At 41.1% G+C, this 21,714-nt stretch overlaps 1 protein-coding gene across 5 annotated transcripts; it reads left to right on the top strand.

Moving 5' to 3' along the window:
* Positions 1-1,154: 1,154 nt before the first annotated feature.
* Znf23 (zinc finger protein 23) lies at positions 1,155-13,953 on the top strand. 5 transcript variants are annotated; one of them, XM_071604253.1, is made up of 5 exons: positions 1,155-1,173; positions 5,093-5,160; positions 7,470-7,596; positions 8,160-8,207; positions 11,721-13,953. In XM_071604253.1, exons 2-5 carry the CDS (start codon positions 5,125-5,127, stop codon positions 13,439-13,441), a joined length of 1,932 nt encoding a protein of 643 aa, XP_071460354.1. In that variant the 5' UTR covers positions 1,155-1,173; positions 5,093-5,124; the 3' UTR covers positions 13,442-13,953. The 5 variants fall into 5 exon arrangements, with proteins under 5 accessions (XP_071460354.1, XP_027789062.1, XP_027789063.1 ...); XM_027933261.2 differs by having other exon boundaries at positions 1,159-1,659; XM_027933262.2 differs by having other exon boundaries at positions 1,159-1,659; positions 11,724-13,953.
* Positions 13,954-21,714: the final 7,761 nt, after the last annotated feature.

Here is a 21,714-nt window from a genome sequence, read left to right on the forward strand (position 1 = left end):
GCCTTTCTGGGACTTCATTAACATTCCATGAGTTGTCCTGCGTTTCCGGAATCATTGTCAGCATGGCCTCCATTTTAGATTTCACTCGATATTAGACCTGATTTACCTAACTATACTGACTACCTAATTTTAAATCTGGCTTCATTGGCATGTAGTGGGCTGCCTACCTTATTCTGGATGGTCAGGGAAGGATTGCTTTCTATGGGAGTCCAGCTGACACTTCCAGTAGTAGTCAAGATGGAAGGTAAGAACAGGAAGGTATTCTAGGTTTAGAGAACAGCAGGGCTTAGCAAGTGGGGCAAAAGTTGAGACAAGGGAGAACATGGGAGTGATGAAAATGCTGGGAAGGTGAGTGGGGGCCAACACCATCCAGTGCTGCAGCATTGGAGGGAGCAGAATTGGAAGGAAGAAAGGCCTACACCCTTAGGGTTGGGGAGAGAGAATTTTAAAGGTGGTTCAATCCAGCGGATTTTAGAACTTTCCCTCCTCCTCCTCCAAGACTTATAATTTCATGGGAGATGTATGTTGTTACATTTGGGGAAACTGGTGAGGTTACTGCCGGCGTTGTGAACGGGAGCCAGGAGTACCAAATTCTGCAATGCATAGGGCACTCTTGCCTATTGAAAATTTTTTTCAGAATTTCAAATGTCTTGCTGGGCATTCACGTCAGTGAAAAATCTACATGACAGCATGTAATGCACTGGTCCATCCCATCTGGTTGCACCTGCAGCTTTACTACAATACAGGTTTTTTTTTTTTGTTTGTTTTGTTTTGTTTTTTTTTTTTTTTTTGAGAGAGAGATAGAGAATATGAATCTCTTAACATTCATTTTTCAGCAGACACAACATCTTTATTTTATGTGGTGCTGAGGATTGAACCCAGCGCCCCACGCATGCCAGGCGAGCGCGTTATCGCTTGAGCCACATCCTCAGCCCCCATACAGGTTCTTGACGCCCCTCCCAGGACCCGGACCCTTAAGGAGTAACCACCCTCGCGGGTCACAATCGAGCTGTCACGGGGTAAGGGGCAATGGCCTGCTCTGTGCAGACAGGATTCCAGCGAGGCGGGGCTGGGCGAAAGCACCACCAAGCAGTAGAGCCGGTACCCGCTAGAGAGGCTGGGCGCGCTTGGTGACGCATTTCCGGTCGCGCCGTGGAGCAGCCCGCTGCGGAGGTGAGAGTGGGCCCGCAGGTGCGGTGGGCGCTGCCCTAATCCAAGGTTCGCAGCGCTGGAGGGGCGCCCTTACATCGTGGGTGGAATTGGGTTTCCGCAGCCAGCAGGGCCCTGGAGGCGGATCCTGGGAGAAGGAGCCGGACGGCGGCCAGGGGTCCTCTTCCTCCTCGACTCCTGCTTTGGAGTTGGTGGCCGAGCAGTAGCGCTTGATCTGCTCGGGGTACATCCAGTGTGGGTACATCCAGCGGGGGGAATACTTGCGGGTTGAAGCGGCCCGAGGTGATATCACAGGTCTCAAGGAGGTCGGGCAGGGACTTCTGCTTCTATGAGTTTCAAATTTGGACCGCGTGCTCCCCGGCTCCTGCCATGGGGTCATGAATTAGGACCGAGAGGGAACAGAAAAAAACAGAACTTCTCCCAGCCACCCGGCAGCCGAAGCAGCCTTTAGGAGGGCACCGTCTCCTAGAGCTACGTCGGTTTCCAAAGGTAACATGACGCTACTTCTCTTAGGCTACGGAATAACAGTGACCTGGGCATGACTTCTACACTGTAATTACGAATTTACTCAGTTCTAGAATACGAATAAAATAGTTACAGAATTGCTAATCTATAACCCCAGTGAAAACAAATTTACTTCCTATAGCACAGTATTTGAATACAGCTGTTTTTGTCTTTAGCTTTATAGTATTTAGTCAAAATACTATTTTCCAGAGTTGCTAGCTCTTGTCTTTCCCACTTCTTCACCATGGTTATGTTATTCAGTTGTCGTACAGTTAGGCTCATTTGCTATTGTTTGCATTCCATTTTGGGACTTTACCTTCACCCCATTCAGGTTGGTGTGTGTCTGTCTTCAAGAATATATTTACATGGGGCTGAGGTTGTGGCTGAGCGGTAGAGCACTCGCCTAGCATGTGCAAGGTGCAGGAGTTGATTCTCAGCACCACATAAAAATAAAAACAAAAATAAAGGTATTGTGTCCAACTACAACTAACAAAAATTTTTTAAAAATTAAAGAATATACTTACATATGAGTATATATAGTCGCAAAATGAGCACCTATGGACATATCACCTGATTAAAAAAGAACAGTGCTGGTGCTGCTACATCTATCAGTGTTGTTCTCACTCATCTTCCAGCCTCTCATTTCAGAGATAACATCTATCTTGAATTTTGTGTTATCATAGCCTGTTTTAAAAAATGTATCACCCGTGTGTGTGTGTGTGTATTATTATTTGCAAGCTTTATATAAATGACATCATAGTGTCTGTATTCATCTCGTACTTGCATAATCAGTATTATGTCCCTAAATCCATTCATGTTATGTGTAGCTGTTAGGTAATGTTCCATTGTGAAAATGATATGAAAACTTGTTAGTGTCAGTGGTCACGTGGGTTCTTTTCAGGTTTTTTTTTTTTTAATGAAGTAGTGCTTATAGTGAATATTTTCAACACATCTCCTACATATAAGTGTCTCTAGGGCATATGTTTTTAAAATGAGGCATGAGTATTGGAATTTTTTACATACCTTTGTAATGAACAGTATGTTTGTCTTTCTTTGGCTTATTAATGTGGAAAAGAAATGGTAGAGTTGACTTATTAGATTCAAATGGAGTTACATATTCTTTAGTCATAGAATAAGCTTTCCTTTTAAAAAAAAAATAACTTTATTTATTTATTTATTTATCTTAATGTGGTGTTGAGGAGCAAACCCAGTGCCTCACACATGTTAGACAGGCGCTCCACCACAGAGCCACAAACTCAGCCCTAGTTTTCCTTTTGAACACCATAAAATACATTAAAAAAAAATGGACACTTGAGCCATTCTTAACAATCCGTGAAGTAAAAATTAATAGATAAGGTTATTTAAAACATGCAATAAATCTAGAACTTATGAACAGAGGAAAAAATAAGCAATATTATTGTTAGATCAGAGACAAAACAGAGTTGCTGATTGGCTACAAAATAGTAATTAATATGTGAAATTTAAAAATCTTTGGAATGTGGCTAATAGTCCAGAGGAAAATTTGTGGCCTTATAGACCTTACTTGCCAAATAAGAAAGAATGAAAATAATGAATAAATCATGGAACTTCAGGAAGGTGGGGAAAGCTTCTTCCAAAAGCAGAACATGGAACAAAGATTTGTGTGTAGGAATTTATTTAGGAATTTATTGAGGAATATTGTCAGAGGGACAGTGTATAACAAGAGGAATAAACAGAAGGGAAAGCCTGTTAAAAGAAAAACTTTAGGTGCGGTGGCACACACCTGTGATCTCAACAGCTTGGAAGGCTGAGGCAGGAAGATCTTAAGTTTGAGACCAGTCTTAGCAACTCAGCAAGACCCTGTCACAAAATGGAAAGATGAAAAGGGCTGAGCATGTAGTTCAGTTAAAAGCAACCTTGGGTTCTATTTCCAGTACCAAATAAATAAATAGGAAAAAATAAATAAAAGAAAAACTTTAGATAAATTTAACCAAGTTCACTTATGTTTTGATAATTAGACACACCCTAGAACCAGGGCAAGTTCAGGAATACTCTGGGGTCTTCATGTGGCTAGAGAGCACTTTCAAACAGAAAAGGGGAAGTGCCATCCAGAAATCAGAAGTTCAGTTGGTTAATACCTGGAGTTTGCCTTATTTGAACCTGGCTTGACTGAAGCTCAGCCATTGACCAAGACTTTAGCTATAGCTGGGTATGGTGGTGCACCACTATAATCCAATTTAAAGCTAAGGCAGGAGGATTGAAAGTTCAAGGCCAGCTTTAACAATTGAGTGAGGTTCTAAGGAACTTAGTGAGACCCTGTCACAAAATAAAAAAGGGCTGGGGATATGGCTCAATTGTTAAGTGTCCTGGGTTCAAGCCTTGGTACTTTAAAAAAAAAAAAAAAAAAGGACTCAGCTGTATATTACAAAGACAAATTTGTAAGTTACATTGGGATTTTTCAGTTTATGTTCTAAGTTAGGTTGCAGCTTTATACACACAAAGACTCAAATATGTGAGTAGAGGGCTTTCTTCAGCCAAATTAATTGAACATACCAATACAAGGACGCATTGTCAAAGTCTTCACAGGCTGTCTTGCAGAGAAGCTCCGTCTTTGAGGAGCCTCATGTGACTCTTCAGGTGTTATCTCCCCTGTACTTCATGTCCCAACAGGTGTCCCATAGAGGCATCAGAGGACCTCAGGGCAGGAACCAGGTTAAATGGTATAGATTCTTTCAGAGGCATTGTTGGTTGTAGCTTCCCAAAGGTGGTCAGTGCTTCCATGGAACTTCAGAAGTCCATGACTTTGCAATCAAAATGCCGGATAGTGTGAGGACGCAGTCTGGTACCTCCCTTCCAGCCCAACTTCCTTAAGGAATCCTGGGCTATGCAGAAAGCTAACTGTCAAGACCTCTGTGGAAGCACTAGGATTCTGGAGGACCCTCAGATCTCTCAGGAAACAGGCAGCTGTCAGGGAGCAGCTGTTCCTTTCTCCAGGTGCCTTCCCAGAGCCTGACTCCCTAGGCCTGTGTGCTGGGACTGTAGCCCAGCCATCTTTGATTCTCTTACAGTATAATCAAGATGGTGTTTGTTCAGAGAAAGAGAAATGAGTCAAATATCGTAGTAATGTTCTGTCTGAATTGTTGATAGATGAATTTTTTTTATTATTCTTTTAGACTGCATGCACTTTTATATACTTTTCTATATGATTTTTGTCATATAGAAGTCCTAGGGTTTCTGGAAGTGAGCATCAGTGTCCTAGCTGGGAGGAATCCTGGGCACTGAGCCAGGGAACAGATCACTTCCTTTTTCCTGTTCCATGATAACTCCTATTCATGCTCCTGTCTGGATGCTGGCTACCTATGCCTTAGATCTTCTCTGAAGGGCTGTGTTGATCCTGGTGGATGGTGACTCTCCTCACATTTTCTCTGTTTCTCCTCAGCTGCAGCCCTTCTCTGAGAGGGATACCAGGTGATGGCAGCAGCCATGCTCCTGACAGCCTGGCCCCAGGTGAGCTGTGGGTTCTTTAACTCTTCTGGCAGTTTCATTGAGGAGAACTGAGAAGGGAGCTGGTGAGCCTTGGCATGAAAACAGCTTCTGCCTGTAAGACAGGAACTTCTGGGAAAGGTGGTTCAGGAGTGGGGCAGCAGAGACTGGGATGGTGACCAGTGGAGGCAACAGGGAAGCCCATAAGGCAAATGTGGTCCTTTGCATTCCAGGGGTCCCTGTTTCTTCATACAGGAGCATCCCCAGCAGGGGGCTCTGGGTGAATGGGGCTATGGAAGCTGCACATGTGGGATGCTCTATGCACTGATGTGAGTGGAGGAGAATTACACAGGTTTGGGATTCCCAATGGCAGGGGTATCAAGGAAGAGGAGGAGCAGGACCAGATCAATGAGAAGGATGCTATGCCTCTAATTAGGGGGGAAAGGAGGTGATGATGGGAGTGGGATAAAGGGAGGGGAAAGACAGGGAGTCTTGTGGAACAGAGTGTCCCTTTATGTCCTTGTGAAGCTTTCAGGGCTTGGGGTACAATGATTCAGACTTAAGATTTTTGAAAAGAGTTCTTGACCTTCTCCCTGCTAAATGAATGAATGAACGAACGAACAAGCTTGCAAACCAAATGTCTAAACACTTTTCAGGGACTTTGCAGATCTCCTGAAGCTTATCCATGGACTTCTGTAGACTCTAGAATTCCATAGTCCCAGTAACATATTTGAGGCTTACTATGTTGCAAGATCCAAATGGTGCCCCCTTGCATGGACCATTTGGACAGCGTGTTTTTTTTTTTAATTTTTTTTAGTTGTAGTTGGACAAAACACCCTGTGCTCGGTGCTGTGTTGTATTCATTCTACCAAAAAGACATGGAGGCAAAGGGGAGTGATGTGCCCTAGGTCACAGAATTATTGTGTGATTTGAAACTGTCCAGCCACATGACAGCTGTGGAACCAGTCATGTTAACTTAATCAGATATGTGACAGCCATGTATGAAATAATTTTCAGAGGAGATTCAAAAGCAAGGTGACCATTCCAGAACAAATTCCTGGAGATATGGCCCAGGAGATATGGGCTTTATCAAGGAAAGTTGTTTAAGAGGAGTTGTTTAAATAGTACTGCTAGAGACCTAAAAGTCTTTAGGATGTAGAAAGTCAAAGGATTGGAAAATGAATAGAGAAGAGGAAGAGTCAAGAACAACCCCATGTTTCTACCTGACATTTCCTTTGTAGATGGTGCTGACATTAAGAATGAGTTCAGGAGGAGCTGCCAACTTGCTTGGGGAAAGGGTGGTGGTATCATATAGGAAGGCTCTTTTTTTTTTATTTTTATTTTTTTAGTTGTAGTTGGACACAACACCATTATTTTATTTATTTATTTTTATGTGGGGCTGAGGATTGAACCCAGGGCCTCGCATTTGCCAGGCATGCGCTCTACCACTGAGCCACAACCCCAGCCCCTAGGAGGGCCTTTAATTTTGTGCAGAGAAGTTACTTGACCTATTTGAGGTCACACATACAGGACTCACAGACACACTTAGAAATTGGACTAGAATTGTTGGTAGATGGAGGTCCGCAGGATCAAGAAGACAGATCCGAGCAGAGAGGAGTTGGGAGGCAGATATCAAGTCCTCAAGGTTATAACAGAAAGCTGAAGTAGGAGGAGGGAGAGCCAACGGGGGACTGCAGCTGCTTAGAAGGGACTTGGGAGTTACATCAGCCCTAGCAGCAGCTTGTGCTGACCACATAGCTTAGTGGCAAAAATAGAGACCAGAAGGGTGGCAGAGCAGCTGGCAAACAGGAATGGTGGTCTTCCTTCTTTCCCGAACATTTTTGGAGAAACACTGAATTTTAGATAGAAGTTGGAAAGGATGGAACTTGAAAGGGAGAGGGTACCAGAAAATGCCAGTGAAACCACTGGCCCAGGCAGCACTGAGCCTCCCTGCTGGCAGTGCCAGAGAAAATGTCACAGAGTCCCTGGTTAGGGGGTCTGTGATAGGAGTACCTGGCAGATGAGATGGAAGCCAAAACTATTCTAAAAGAGCAGAGTTGTTTTGGGGGAATTTGTTTATGAGAAACATTTTCTTTTAGCCTAGCTTATGTTATCTTTTATAAGCATAAAAAAATGGCATAAGGTTTCTGTGCTGTGAGAGTAGATGGATAGTCCATGGTTTACTTTCCTGGTGCTTTTTCTCAAATCTTCCTTGTTATTAATAGTGTATTCTTAACAAGCTCCCTCCCCAGACCTTTATACTGCCCTCTGCCCCTCACTTAGGGCCTGAGCCATGCAATTGGCCCTAGGGCAGCAGGAACCTGTTGTTTCAGAAGTCGGTGACCTTTGAGGATGTGGCTGTGTACTTCACCCAGACGGAATGGGATGGCCTGTCCCCTGCGCAGAGGGCCCTGTACAGGGATGTGATGCTGGAGAATTATGGGAATGTGGCCTCCCTGGGTAAGGCCTCTCTCCCTTGGATTCAAACTCTGCCATTTGGGGATTCCTGGCTCCCTTGTCCCTGACAGGTTGCAGGTGGAGCACCTGGTACTCTTTTACTGAGTGGGTACCTCCGGGCTATTTCTAGTCTCCTGGGGATTGCTGGGAAGAGCAAACCTCAAGTTCTCTTTAGACCAACATAGGATTTTTAGGTTTTGTATACACTTTGATTCACCCTATGGAAATTGTGTTTTGTACACAGCAAAAAAATAGTTACTTCCTGTTCCATGGTGGCATCTTCAGGATTTCCCTCATCTTACTTATTTTGAATCTTTTTAAGGATTTCTGTGCTCTGAATATTTCAGTCCAAGGTCAAAAAGTGGTAATCCCAATAGTCTGGGCCTTTCCCAAGTCTTCCCACATCCCTTCCAAAGTTCTGGCCATTCTTATCCCCCTCCCCTCCTCTGCCCTCCACCATTCCCAGAGTTCTATCTTCCTCATTGCAGAGGCAATGTGAGAAGAGGTTTAGGAACTTATGTATGGGAAATAATTTATGTCACTCCTATTTCCTTCTTCCAAACCAGGATTTTCACTTCTCAAACCTGCTGTGATCTCACGACTGGAAGGAGGAGGTAAGTTGGTGGGCCCTTCTCCACTGGCCACTGGAAGTAGAACAGGCCAGGGCCTCTGCACTGATAAAGGAGGCACATGTTGCCCAGCAACATATAAACATGCCACATTTATTGGCCAGCCCTACAGAGTAAAGTTTAAATAGTTTTTATTTTTTGTTTTTTCTTATTTTATTTTAGTGCTGAGGATTGAATCCAGAGTCTTGGATATAAATTTTGATGATTTATAGAGCTAGGCCTATTCTGTTTTCATAAATTTCCCTAATTCTAACAACGGATATTTTTTCAAGTGCCTTGTTTTCTTTTCAGTCCTAATTTTGGAATCCCATCTTTCTCGGACAAAATTAATTAATTTTGAGAGTCCTTGCCATTAAATATTTTCCACTTAATGTGGTGGATATAAAATTAACAGATTTTTCACACAGAAAGGCAGAAGCTGCTAAAAAGCATAGTGGGCTTAGAGTAGGCTTCCCCAAGGTCCCCTCCTCATTGTACTATTTCCTAGTAGTGTGACTTTGAGAAGTCCATTTATTTGAGATCTCTAAGATTCACTGATCTCATCTCTGAAAACATAATAATAAAAGGAGGTAGGATTGCTAGTCTTGTGGGTTGAGGATTAAATGTGTTAAGACACATCAAGTACCTAGTATAGTGTGTGTTTAATTAAATATTTTTATTTTGGGGCTTTGGGGGAGAGAACTATACATAACAGAAGTAAAGAGGTTCCTTTTCAAATGTTGATATGTGGCTGAAACACTTCAGGTGTCTTACAAATATGCATATTGTCAGGGAGTCAGTCTTGGGATGGAGTCAAGAGTTTGCATTTTCATTCATATTTTGAGGTCCTTAATCAAAGGTGTTTGGATCTGATTCTATAAACAACAAATGGTTCTGAAATCTTGTCTCTAATCAGCCCATCATGATTTAACTGAGGATTAACATGATTTAACATTAATCTCATGCCTCACCTATTTGTGTAGGTTAATTAAGGTGAGGAATAAAATGGGTTCTAGGCAGGAGCTCTAAGGGAAGGAGAAGGAGGCACAAGGCCCATGTCAGCAGAGTTGACCCTCTTTTAAAAATCTTTTTCACAATCCCCATCCAGTACCTTCCACTTAAATCTCTTATACTGAAACTGTATAAATGTCCATTCTACAAAAAGAGGTTGAAAATGTAGTTTTTTTAAAAAATGTGTATATTCCTACTTTAAAAAAATGGAAAATATGCTATAAAAAATGAAGTGGAGAATAGATATTGACATCTGCCACACCATAGAATTGGAAAACGGAAGGGTGCCAAGTGTGGAAATATTGGCAAAGAATAAAAGTGGTTGATCCACATACAGAGTTTAAATGTTAATCTGTGTGAAAGTCCACCCTCAGCAGAAGCCAGAGAAATATTACTTAAAATAATGATAGATGAGTTGGGAATTTAACTCAATGGTAGAATGCTTTCCTAGTATGTGCAAGGCCCCAGATTTGATCCCTAGCATCATACACACAAAAAAACCAATCATGATCATCATAATGAGATTTCACCTATCAGAGAACCTATATCATCAGTGAGAGCAATTATATTAAGTGTTGATAAAAGTGCATCAAAACAGGAAGAAACTCCTTAAGTGAATCCATTATGAATTAGTAGTCTTTCTAGAATAAAAGTTTATACTTGGTAACCTGACTGTACCCTAATAAAATAATCAAAGTTATAGGCAAACATGTGTATGTATAAAAGTTTACCACACATTTATATAGTAACAATATATGGGGGGGGGGGGTTCAATTTTCAGTGTAAGGAGAATGGTTAAATTGAGGTACCTCTGGAGGTGAGAAGAGTATTTAGCAATTTCAGAAACCTATTTTTGCAGTCTATCTAGACATTGGAAAATGATCATCATGAATAAAAGAAGAAAAAAATATTCAGTTTTGATATAGTATGTATTTGTTTTTAGAAGAAAATGAAAATGGTTAGGGAAAGAGATGCTTCAAATTAGCAGTAGTTATTTTTAGGTGGCCACATTTCAGGTAATTTGAATTTCCTTCTTTATAAGTTACTGATATTATAGCTGTCTCAATCAGTTTGAACTACTGTAACAGAATACCATAGATGGGGTGATTTATAAACAACAGAAATTTACTTTTACATTTCTGGAGGCTGGAAGTTTAAGATCAAGGTGCAGGCAGATTCTGTGCCTGGCAAGGGCCTGTTTCCTATTAAGGCAACTGTCTTCTCACTGTATCCTCACATGGTGGAAGGGAAGAGAGCTTTCTAGGATCTCTTTGAAAAGCATGCTAATCCCATTCTTGAGGATTTTGCCAAAGGCCTCACCTTCTAATACAAGTTTATTGAAGGTTATGGTTTTAGCATATGAATTGAAGGTCGGGGGAGAACATTCTGTAGCATCAGATGGGAATTATTTTTTAATTAGGAAAAGACCAGTGTTATTTTTGAAAATGCTTTCTAGGAAATCCAGCTTATTTGGGTTTATTAAGGGGCATATTCCATGTGGTTCAACAGGTATGGAAGATGAAAAATATAGAGGCACTCTTTTTGGACCAACGTTTTGAGAAGTTTGGGAACAAATGCAGGATTCAGTAGCTCTAAAGATTATTGAAATTATAAAAGAATTTTAGGAAATGATCAATTTTAGGATTAGGGGAAAAGGTGGAAGGAAAAGGCAAGGCTAATACAGTAGTATTCTGGAGGGATGGGAAGAAGTGGATCAAATAAGGGCTTTTCTGAAGTGGAAGAAAAAGAAGTTAAAGAAGGAATTTTGAAAAGCCTAGAATTTAAGTTCTGAGGAAAGAAAATTCTTTCCCTTTTACTTCCTTTTGCCATGATGTGTCATTGCCAGTATTACCACATATTGCTGGATTTCTTTTCTTTCCCAAGCATTTTCTTCTTTTATTAATAAGGAACTCGGTGTCATGGAGATGACTAAGATTGCAGAGTATAGAAAAGCATAGTATGATGGGGAAAATGCTGATATGGTGGACAAGACCTACAGTTTTTTCAGTGTTGTCAGTTTTAAAATTCATGTTAATGATAATGGCTTTTTCTTAGGCAGAGCATGATAGTGATCTTTTATAATTATTACTTTAAAATTCATAATATTGGTATGCTCAAATCAGTACAGAAATTATATAAAGTAGAAAAAGAAAGTCTACTAAATTTCCTATACCAGTTTGCTCAGTTTCTTGTGTATTCTTCCAGAAGTAGTGTTCTAGGAATAGGCATGCATTTTTTTTTCTTTACATGAGTGGAATCACCTCTGTGTACTGTTTCTGGACTTATTTATTCATTCAGCAGTATACCTAGACTTTTCATGTCAGCATATATGGATTTATTTAACTCTTAGTTATATGGTATTTCAGCTTATGAATGAACCTTAAGTTCTTTGACTTAATCTGGTGATTTAAAAAATCCCTCTGATTACTATGATCCTTTATATAGCACAAGTGTTTTTTTTTCTAACATGCTTCTTGTATGAAATTTTCTATTTTCTGTTTTTTATAGTAGATCTTGATATCCAGACTGGCAGTAATTTGTCCAAAGAAATGTGTGAAGAAAAAGTTAGTACATCATTTGAACTTCACAAGGACTCTTCCCAGGAAACAGATTTTTCAGAAGCCTTTATGCTTGAGCAACAACAGGAAGTCCACTTAGCAGGAAGTATGAAGGAGGAAAACAGCAGTGTCACTGATGGTACAGTGAAAAATGAGACAAGTCCTATGGAGGAGTGTCTCTATAGTCAGAGTTCAAACTCATTTCAATATCATACCACGTCCACTGGAGAGCAACACCCTGGTTCTATAGGACAAGAGAAAGTCTTCAGCTTTGACACAAAACTTGTTAAGCATGAAATAATTGATACTGAAGAAAGACCTTTGAAATGTGAAGAATTAGTGGAAACTTTAAAGTGTGACTCTCAACTTAATCAGCAACTAGAAAGCCACACTAGTGTGGACAAACCTTTCAAATGTGTGGAGTGTGGGAAATGCTTCAGCTACAGTTCACATTATATTACACACCAAAGAATCCACAGTGGAGAGAAACCCTATCAGTGTAAGGTGTGTGGGAAAGCCTTCAGTGTTAATGGGAATCTAAGTAGGCACCAGAGGATCCATTCAGGAGAGAAGCCCTATCAGTGCCAGGAGTGTGGAAATGGCTTCAGCTGTAGTTCTGCATATATCACACATCAGAGAGTCCACACCGGGGAGAAACCTTATCAGTGTAATGACTGTGGGAAGGCTTTCAATGCTAATGCAAAGTTAATTCAACATCAGAGAATCCACACTGGAGAGAAACCTTATGAATGTAGTGAGTGTGGGAAAAACTTCAGGTGCAGCTCCCAGCTTAGACAGCATCACAGTGTCCATACTGGAGAGAAGCCCTTTCAGTGTAAAGAGTGTGGGAAAGCCTTCAATAATAATGCAAAACTCATTCAGCATCAGAGAATACACACAGGTGAGAAACCCTATCAGTGCAATGAATGTGGAAAAGCCTTTAATATCAAAGGGAGGTTAATTCAGCACCAGAGAATCCATACTGGTGAGAAGCCCTATGAATGTAATGAATGTGGGAAAGCCTTCAGGTGTAATTACCAACTTCGGCAGCATCTGAGAATCCACACTGGGGAGAAACCCTATGAGTGTAATGAGTGTGGAAAGGCCTTCAATGTTAGTGCAAAACTAGTGCAGCATCAGAGAATTCACACTGGGGAGAAACCCTTTGAATGTAATGAATGTGGGAAATGCTTTACCTCTAAAAGAAAGCTACTTGATCATCATCGAATCCATACTGGAGAAAAGCCTTATCAATGTAAGGAATGTGGAAAAGCCTTCAGTGTCAATGCCAAGTTAACGAGGCATCTGCGAATACATACTGGGGAGAAACCTTTTAAATGTATGGAATGTGAGAAATCATTCAGCTGTAGTTATTACTATATTGTCCACCAGAGAATCCATACTGGGGAGAAACCCTTTCAATGCAAAGAATGTGGAAAAGCCTTTCATGTTAATGCCTATCTAATTCGGCATCAGAGAAGCCACACTGGGGAGAAACCTTTCCGATGTGAGGAGTGTGGCAAAGGCTTCAGCTTTAGTTCTGACTATATTATACACCAGACTGTCCACACTTGGAAGAAACATTATGTGTGTAATGTGTGTGGGAAAGCCTTCAGATTTAGCTTCCAACTGAGGCAACATCAGAGTGTCCATAATGAAGGAAAATCCTAATAGTGAGAATGATGTAGAAAACTGAAGACTAATATTGAAATGGATTATGTATCATCAGCTTCACCCTGGGGAAATACCCTGAAAAAGAAATGAATATAGCAGTCTTCTCATGGAAACATCTCCTGTTTTATTCAGTTTTTAATCAGGAGTGTATAGTCAGTTAAAAAGTAATATCTAAAAAAATGTATAACATTGTTTTGTGTTGACAGCCAATCAGGAAACATGATTAAAGAAAATATCTCACTCCTAGCAACATCAAGAAAAGTGATTTTCTAGGTATAAATAATTATTTTGTAGGACCTGTATGGAGAAAATTATAATTATCCACTGAGGGCCACCAGAAGAAACTTGAATAAGTGGAGAAGAGAAGCCTTGTTCTTGCATAGGAAAACCCATTTTTTAAAGATGTTCACTGTACCTAAATTAATTAATTTCTGTTTAATTTTTGGCAACAAGCATGCATTACTTTTGTAAAGAGGAAAAACAATAAAAATTTCCTTTTGAAAGGAAAACGAGTGAATATTTTTATGAAATAGAGGCAGCATTTCAAAGCTTCAAATGAAAGCTAAAAGCCAGCAATAAGGAAAATATTGGTAAACTGATCATTCAGAATTAAAGTTTTCTGTACATTTTTGTTTTAAATAATCCCAAATAAGGCTAAAAGATAAAACACAAAATGTGGAAATACATTTGTAAAATTTGTGATAAGAAAGTGTAATATCTAATATATAGGGAAGTTTTACAATTGAAAGATAAGTAACAATAAAAACCTGCAAATGACATTAGCAGGCAGCTTTTAAAAACATAAAAATGACTATTAAAGCAAGAAAAGCTGTTTTGTCAGTAGTACTCTAAGGAGAGATTAGTATTTGCTTATCATATGCGCGCGTGCACACACACACACACACATGTCTCAAATATCCTGCAGCCCTCAAAAATGAGGTTTACTATAGATGCCCTTAATAGAAATAAAAAGCAACAAGTTGTTATTCAGCAAAATCATATTAAAGGGTTCCTGTTACTTCTGTTACAGGTACTTCTCTACAAACATGGTTCTTGAGGTCCCGAAGGAAGGTTGTCTGCCTTGGATTCCCATTCTTATTAGTGCATTTTAAGGTCTCTGACTCCATGAAAATCTTGGAAGTCCAAAGATATTCTTTTGAAGATAATCTCCCACCCCTTTAAAAATTTCTAAGCAATTAAAAGAATACTCAAGCTTTCAGGAAGCTGAAGAGTAAGAGGCTCAACTAGGAAAAACTCAAGCAAGATGCAAGGACAAGAGAACTCCCCCCCCCCATGCAAAACAATGCAGAACAATTATTTAGATACTTAAACTGGAAGTATTTCTGTTTCTTCAGATATTCATGTTTGGGTGTCCTCCGTGGCTACATGAGGATAAGCAATTGCTGGTCAGTGAGACTGCCAACTCCTCAAAAGTTCTGTAGGCAAAGTTCCTTACCTACAAGGGTGAGATAAAGAGTGAAGATACTCAGTAACAATGAGTAGTGGGGAGGGTGGAAAACTGAAAAGGGCTGCCCTACCTGGGAGATCACCCTCTTCTCAGCTATGACAAGTTGTGGCTGGGCAGGAAAGCAGATGAGAGAATGCCAAATGATGAATTTTCAAAAAAGGAAATAGAATTTTCAAAAATCTGAAATCTTGATATCTCTCAGAATTTAATGTTCCAGAATCCTTGAACACACTTATCAAAAGTCCATTTCTAGATGGTGGTTTTGTGTAATAAATCTGATGCCCAGTGTGTGGGTTTCCACACTAGGCAATTCAGTTCCCTGTGGACACCAACTGGGTGTTCTACAATGTAAATCAATTTTGACACTGCCTGGAATAAAGCCTTAGACTGTTCCTACTTTAGGTACCCATCTTATGAAGGGGGTCCCCAAGTTACCCCACTTCTGACTGACTTGACTACAAATTGAGGGTTCCCATGATCCTTTGCTCACGTTCCTACTACAGCTCACAGAACTGAGGGAAACACTTGACAATTTCCAGTTATAAAGGACATCATAAAGGGTATCATGTGAACAGCCAGATGATGAGGTACTTAGGGCAAGGTCTATAGGGGTCTCAGGTGTGGGAGCTTTTGTCCTCATAGGTTGGGGTATACCACTACTGGCACATGAACACATTCTCCATTCCAGAAACAACTCATTTGGGGTTTTTATGGAGATTTCATTATGTGCCTATGATTAACTAGATACTTGGCCACTGGTGAATAATTCAGTCTCTCCTTCCCACAGGTCAGAGGGTGGGGCTGAAAGTCCCTATCCTTTTAAGCCTATGGTTGATTCCTCTGGCAACCAGTCTTGAAGCTACTAGGGGGCCACTAAGGTCACTTTATTAACATAAACTCAGTGATTGAAGAGAGCTCATTATGAATAACAAGATTCTTCTTTCACACAAACCAGGAAATTCCAATGGTTTTAGGAGCTCTTATGCCAGAAATGGGGAAAAAATATCAAATGTATTTCTTATTATGCCACAGGCAAAAATCAAATGACTTGGTTTACATGATTTTTTTTGTTATTGCTCTTGATTTTTAGTTATATCATTTGCAAGAAAATGGATGGAGCTTGTAAATATTATATTAAGCAAAACAAACCAAACTTGGAAGGTCAAGGGATGTATGTTTTCTGTCATAGGTGGAAGCTAGAGAGGAAAAAGGACAAAGGCTGGGGAGATCAGTAGAACAGAGGAAAGGAACTAGGGGAAGGGGAAATACTGGGGAATGATATTGACCAAATTATATTGTGATATTTTGGGCATGTACAAATATGTAACACCAAATCCCATTCACTCAAAAATTTAAAAGGTGAAAAAGTAAAAATTGTGATAAAATGCACATAAAAGTGATCCTTTTGACCTTTTTAAGGTGTACAATTCAGTGACATTTAATATACTCAATGTTGTGCAACCATCATCACTACCTAGGTCTTGAACTCTTTTACCACCCCAAAAGGAAATCCCATACTTATGAAACAGTCACTCTTTTCCCCCACATCCCAAACCTTGGCAACCACTAATCTGCTCTCTGTCTTTATGGACTTTCCCATTCTGGATATTTCATATTAATGGGAGCATACGATATGTTACTTGGATTCTCATACTTAGTGTAATTTTTTTATAGGTTCATTCATATTATAGTAATTAATACTGTGTATTGATATTCCATTGATGGATAGATTACATCTTTGTTTATCCATACATCAGTTGATATACGTATGTTGAATAAATGTGTGTTTTATTTTTGTTTGGTTTTAGTACTGGGAATTGAACCCAGGGCCTGTATGCTTGGTGACACTGCAACATTTTATATTTCCTTAAGTGTTTATGAAAGTTCCAATTTCTTCATAATCTCACTAACACTTGTTATTTTCTAATGTTTTTTCTCATAGCCATCCCAGTGGGCATAAGTTGTTATCTCATTCTAGTTTTAATTTATTTGCATTTTACTAATGATGAAAGATGTTGAGGAGCTTTTTGTGTACTTTGTTGCCCACTTGTGTATCTTTAGGAAAATTCTACTGAAGTTCTTTGCAAGTTTTTATATTGGTTTGCTTGTCTCTTGTTTGTTAGGTTTAAGTTCTTCCTAAATTTCGGATATCAAACGCTTATACAGGGTCTCTTGCAATGCAATTCCGTATAAATTTTAGATTAGCTTTTCTCTCTTTGCAAAAAGGCCCTTGGAATTTTGAAAAAAATTACATGAACTCTATGTATTGATTTGGGAAGTATCTTTTTAAAGTATCTTTTTAAAGCTTCTTTTTAAACATTTTTTTTTGTAGTTGTAGATGGTCAGAATGCCTTTATGTGCTTATTTTTGTATGTGTATATGATGCTAAGGATCGAACCCAGTGCCTCACACATGCTAGGCAATCACCCTGCCACTCAGCCACAGCCACAGCCCCAAGTATTGCCATCTTAACAATATTAAGTCTTCTAATCCAAGAACACAGGATATCTCTATTTATGTAGGTCTTCTTTAATCTTTCAGGATTTGCTTTGTAATTTTCAGTTTATAAGTTGTATACCTCTTTAGTTGAATTTATTCCTAAGTATTTTTTCTTTTCAATGCTATTATAGAATTGTTTTATTAAATACCTTTTTATATTGTTTGTTACTAGCATATAGGATATCATTAGTTTTTGTGCATTGGATTATCCTAGAGAATGTTTTGTATGTATTCAGGGAGTACACTGCTGTTTTGGGTGGAATTTTCTGTATATGCTTGTTAAGTCCAGTTAGTCTGTAATGTCCAAATCCTCTTTTTCCTTATTGATCTTTTTTTCTGGTTCTATCCATATTGAAGGTGGGGGTATTGAGGTCTTCTACTATTGTAGAACAATTGTCCGATCTTTTAAATTCTGTCAATTTTTGCCCCATGTATTTTGGAGGTCTAATATTTGATATAGTCCATTCAGGGTACTATAACAAAATGCCATAAATGTAGTAGCTTATAAACAAAAATATCTATCACTGTTCTGGGTGCTGGTAAGTCCAAGAATAAGGTGCTGGAAGATTCAGTGTCCAATGCAGGCTGGTTTCTTGATTCATAGATGGTTTTTATTGTCTCACATGATGGACCAAGAGACAAAGCAGCATTCTGGACTCTCTTCTAAAAGAGAATTAATCCCATTTGTATGCGCAGAGCCTAAAAAATCACCTCTGATAGGCCCTTCCTCCTAAGATCAGCACACTGGTGATAAGGCTTCAACATGTGAATTTTGAGGGAACAGAAAACATTCATGTTTTAGAACAAATTTCTCATAAAAAATTGACCAGGGGCTGGGGATGTGGCTCAAGCGGTAGCGCGCTCGCCTGGCATGCACACGGCACTGGGTTCGATCCTCAGCACCACATAAAAATAAAATAAAGATGTTGTGTCCATTCAACATTAGTAATCTGCTATGCTTTCTTGATGAATCAAGCCTTTTATCAATATGTAAGGTCTTTATCTTTCTCTTGTAACAATTTTTGACCTGAAGTCTGATTTGACTGTTATTAATATAGCCACCTCAGCTCCCTTTTGGTTATGGTTTCCATGGAATATCTTTGTCTTTCCTTTTACTTTTACCTCATTTGCTATAAGATTAATCCTTAATTTGGACCCAAGGGAAAAAGAAAATAAAGATGACAACAAAATTCAGAAATCTTAGAAATCTTATGAAACTTTACATGAAATTTAAAAAAGACTATTGAAGGAAAAGAATTATTTAAGAATTTTAACTAAGAAGAGAGAAGTGCAGCTCTGACCTCTGCTGAGCTGGAGTAGACTGTAACATAGCAGGTTTTGGAAACTCAGGTGCAGTTCCTCAGGGAGAAGAAGACTGGAGAAAGCCACACACCAAAGTTATATTACCTGGTCAATTTTTTTTAAGAGAGAATTTTTAATATTTATTTTTTAGTTTTCGGTGGACACAACATCTTTATTTTATTTTTATGTGGTGCTGAGGATCGAACCCAGTGCCGTGTGCATGCCAGGCGAGCGCGCTACCGCTTGAGCCACATACCCAGCCCCTGGTCAATTTTTTATGAGAAATTTGTTCTAAAAGTCCTTGCTTACAATATGCTATAGTTTAGATCTGGAATGTCTCCCAAAAGGCTCATGTGAGGCTTGGTCCTCATCTATTGGAAGGTGATACAAATCCTTCAGAGGTGGGGCCTTGTGGGAGCCTAGGTCATTGGAGCCATGTCCTTCCAAGGGATTGTGGGACTCCAGTCTCTTTCTTTTATTCTCTCTTTGGCTAACTGCTATTAATGAGGTGAGCAGCTTCCACCACTATGTATTTCCGTCATGTTGTGTCATGCTGCATAGCCCCAAAGCATCAGGGCCAATCCATCATGGGCTGACACTTCCAAAATGGAGCCAAAATAAACCTTTCCACTTTTTTTAAAATAATATTTTTAGTTGTAGTTGGACACAATACTTTTATTTATTTTTATGTGGTGCTGAGGAGTGAACCCAGCATCTTGCACATGCTAGGTGAGTGTTCTACCGCTGAGCCACAACCCCAGCCCCTAAACCTTTCTGCTTTTTAAGCTTTTCATCTCATGTATTTGTTCCAGAAAATCAACTAACATACAAGGCAAAAGAAAACTCATTTTGTAAAGATTACATTATGTAGTGTGAAGAGCTGAAAGGTCAATAGAGTCATAGGATGCAGATTTGACAGGTCAGGTGACAGATGACTCTCAGACCACATCTTTGTTAAGAGTGGTGGGAAAATACACATGTTGACAAGTGTGGTATGACACCATGGAATCTCCTTTGCAGAAAAGGAAGTGGGACAGACAGGGCAGCCCTAACAAGGGTTCTTTTATTGTAATGTGGGTCTTTCCAGAGAAATTCATGCTCTATCTCTATTAGAATTTGCATGGGCATGTCTCATGGCTTGGAGAGAGGAGTCTCTAGTGGCCTATTTAAATGGGGTTGAGGGCCTTTTGGGACAAGATCTCACCCTGAAGAAAGACCAAGCCAGGTGCTGCAGCCTGGACACAAGCCTGACAGCAGCTGAGAGTTGGCACGATCAGGGACCGCAGCAGCCACTGCTGCAGGGAGTAGGTCAGTGACTCCACATATGATCCCCACTCTGGGCCCCTAGATACACTGTGAGGCAAGGACTTGGTGGGTGGGCAGGAGTCCTGGAGAGTCCTGTCATCAGTGTCCTGAAGCTCTCTGCTCCTACCAAGGGTCATCCTTCTTGCACCTACTCCAGTCCACATGGTTAGAATGCACTTGTGTGGGTTTATGTAGCTTAAAAAGCATTTTTATTTCACATACAGTGATTTTTGCTTCCCATCCAGGCACAAGCTTCCTTCTCCTTGACCCAGAGTAAGGGTACCAAGGGCACCAGCACTCCCTCCCAGAAGAGCTTGGCCTCCTCTGACCTGACAGATAAGGAACCCATGGGCTGCTCCTCTGAAGGAGAGTGGAGGTCCTGCCAGTTCAGAAGGTGCAACACTGGTTTGCCACACAGGATGCTCCCAACACACCTGAACACAGAGTCTGGTTCCCAAACTGTGCAGACTACCCTCACACACTTGCACAACCCCCAGGTGGGGCAAGGGCCAGCCAGATCCCCAGTCCCGAACACAACCAGCAATCAGACACACACTTACCCGTACAGGTACCCATGCAGGCCCTGCACACATACTGGCTGTGGGAATCTGAGCAGACACCTCCAGCAGAAGCGGCCTGCCCTGTCCCCACTCCTGATTCCTTTCCTCCTTTCCTTTGGCCTCTGCCTTCTCCGCACTCCCCTGCCACTCCCCTTCCCACTCCTCTGTCCCTTCCTCCTTTCCTCTCTTGTTCCTTTCTTACCTGCCTCCCCTCCTGCTCAGAGAGTCTGGGTCCCCGTGGGGACAAGTGAGGACAGAGTTGGGAGGCTTTGGCAGGTGATGTGACCCCAAGAGAAGCATAGACCTGCAGATATGAGGCAGATCCAAGGGAGGACCTAAGTCATTTATGCCACACCCATAGTCCTGGCCAGGCCTTCCAGAACAACCAACTAGACTCCATAAGGGAAATCTCTGAGACCTGACAAGATCTTGCCCTGAGGAAAGACCAGGCCAGATGGGCAGGCTGCACACCTACACAGCAGAGCATCAGGGCCCAGGGGTGGGCTGCCAGGTAGCAGAGGAGGAAGTGTGGTGCCACATAAGCAGGTGGGCGTGGTGTGTGCACAGGGGACCCTCGGAGAGGCACTGATGCAGCCCTGGCCTCCTGGGTTCTATATAGTCAAGGCCTGCAGGAGAGGACAGCAGAGCTTTTCCCATCCCCCCCTACTGGCGTGTCATGCCCCCCATGACATAGGCCTGAGAGGGCCATCACTCCCACTTCACTGAGAAGGGTACTCTGGCACAAGGGCTTGGACTCAGATAGCAAACAGACCCAGGTTCTGGGGCCCAAGAGGCTTCGTGGGTGGCACTGGGCAGGTGCTGTACCTTCTCTTGCCTCATAGTCTCATCTTGAGAGTGCCACAGGGCCTGATTCCTTCTCCACAGGGCCTCCCAATGCCAGTGGCGCCTCACGGTGCCACCCCCTCTTCCTCCCAGGGCATCTTGGCCTGCTCTCTCCATCCCTCTCTGTTCTTCCTCCCTCTTCCCCAAATTTCCCTCTCATGCGTGCTCTCACCTCAGCCCTCCTTGCTCTCTCACTTCCATAGTTCTTGGGTGTCTGAGCTGTCTGAGAGCGGACACTGAGAGGGCATCCATCTTCCTTGGTCTTCCTGAGGCCCCATGAAAGACCTAAGTAG

This window comes from Marmota flaviventris, chromosome 18 (genome assembly GCF_047511675.1).
Source record: "Marmota flaviventris isolate mMarFla1 chromosome 18, mMarFla1.hap1, whole genome shotgun sequence".
Taxonomy (NCBI): domain Eukaryota; kingdom Metazoa; phylum Chordata; class Mammalia; order Rodentia; family Sciuridae; genus Marmota; species Marmota flaviventris.

Excerpts from the sequence above, each read along its gene's own strand:
- Znf23 (XM_071604253.1), top strand. The coding sequence starts at position 5,125 with ATGGCAGCAGCCATGCTCCTGACAGCCTGGCCCCAG. Across the intron at positions 5,161-7,469 it reads TCCTGACAGCCTGGCCCCAG|AAGTCGGTGACCTTTGAGGA; the intron begins GTGAGCTGTGGG and ends CTGTTGTTTCAG. Across the intron at positions 7,597-8,159 it reads TGGGAATGTGGCCTCCCTGG|GATTTTCACTTCTCAAACCT; the intron begins GTAAGGCCTCTC and ends CTTCCAAACCAG.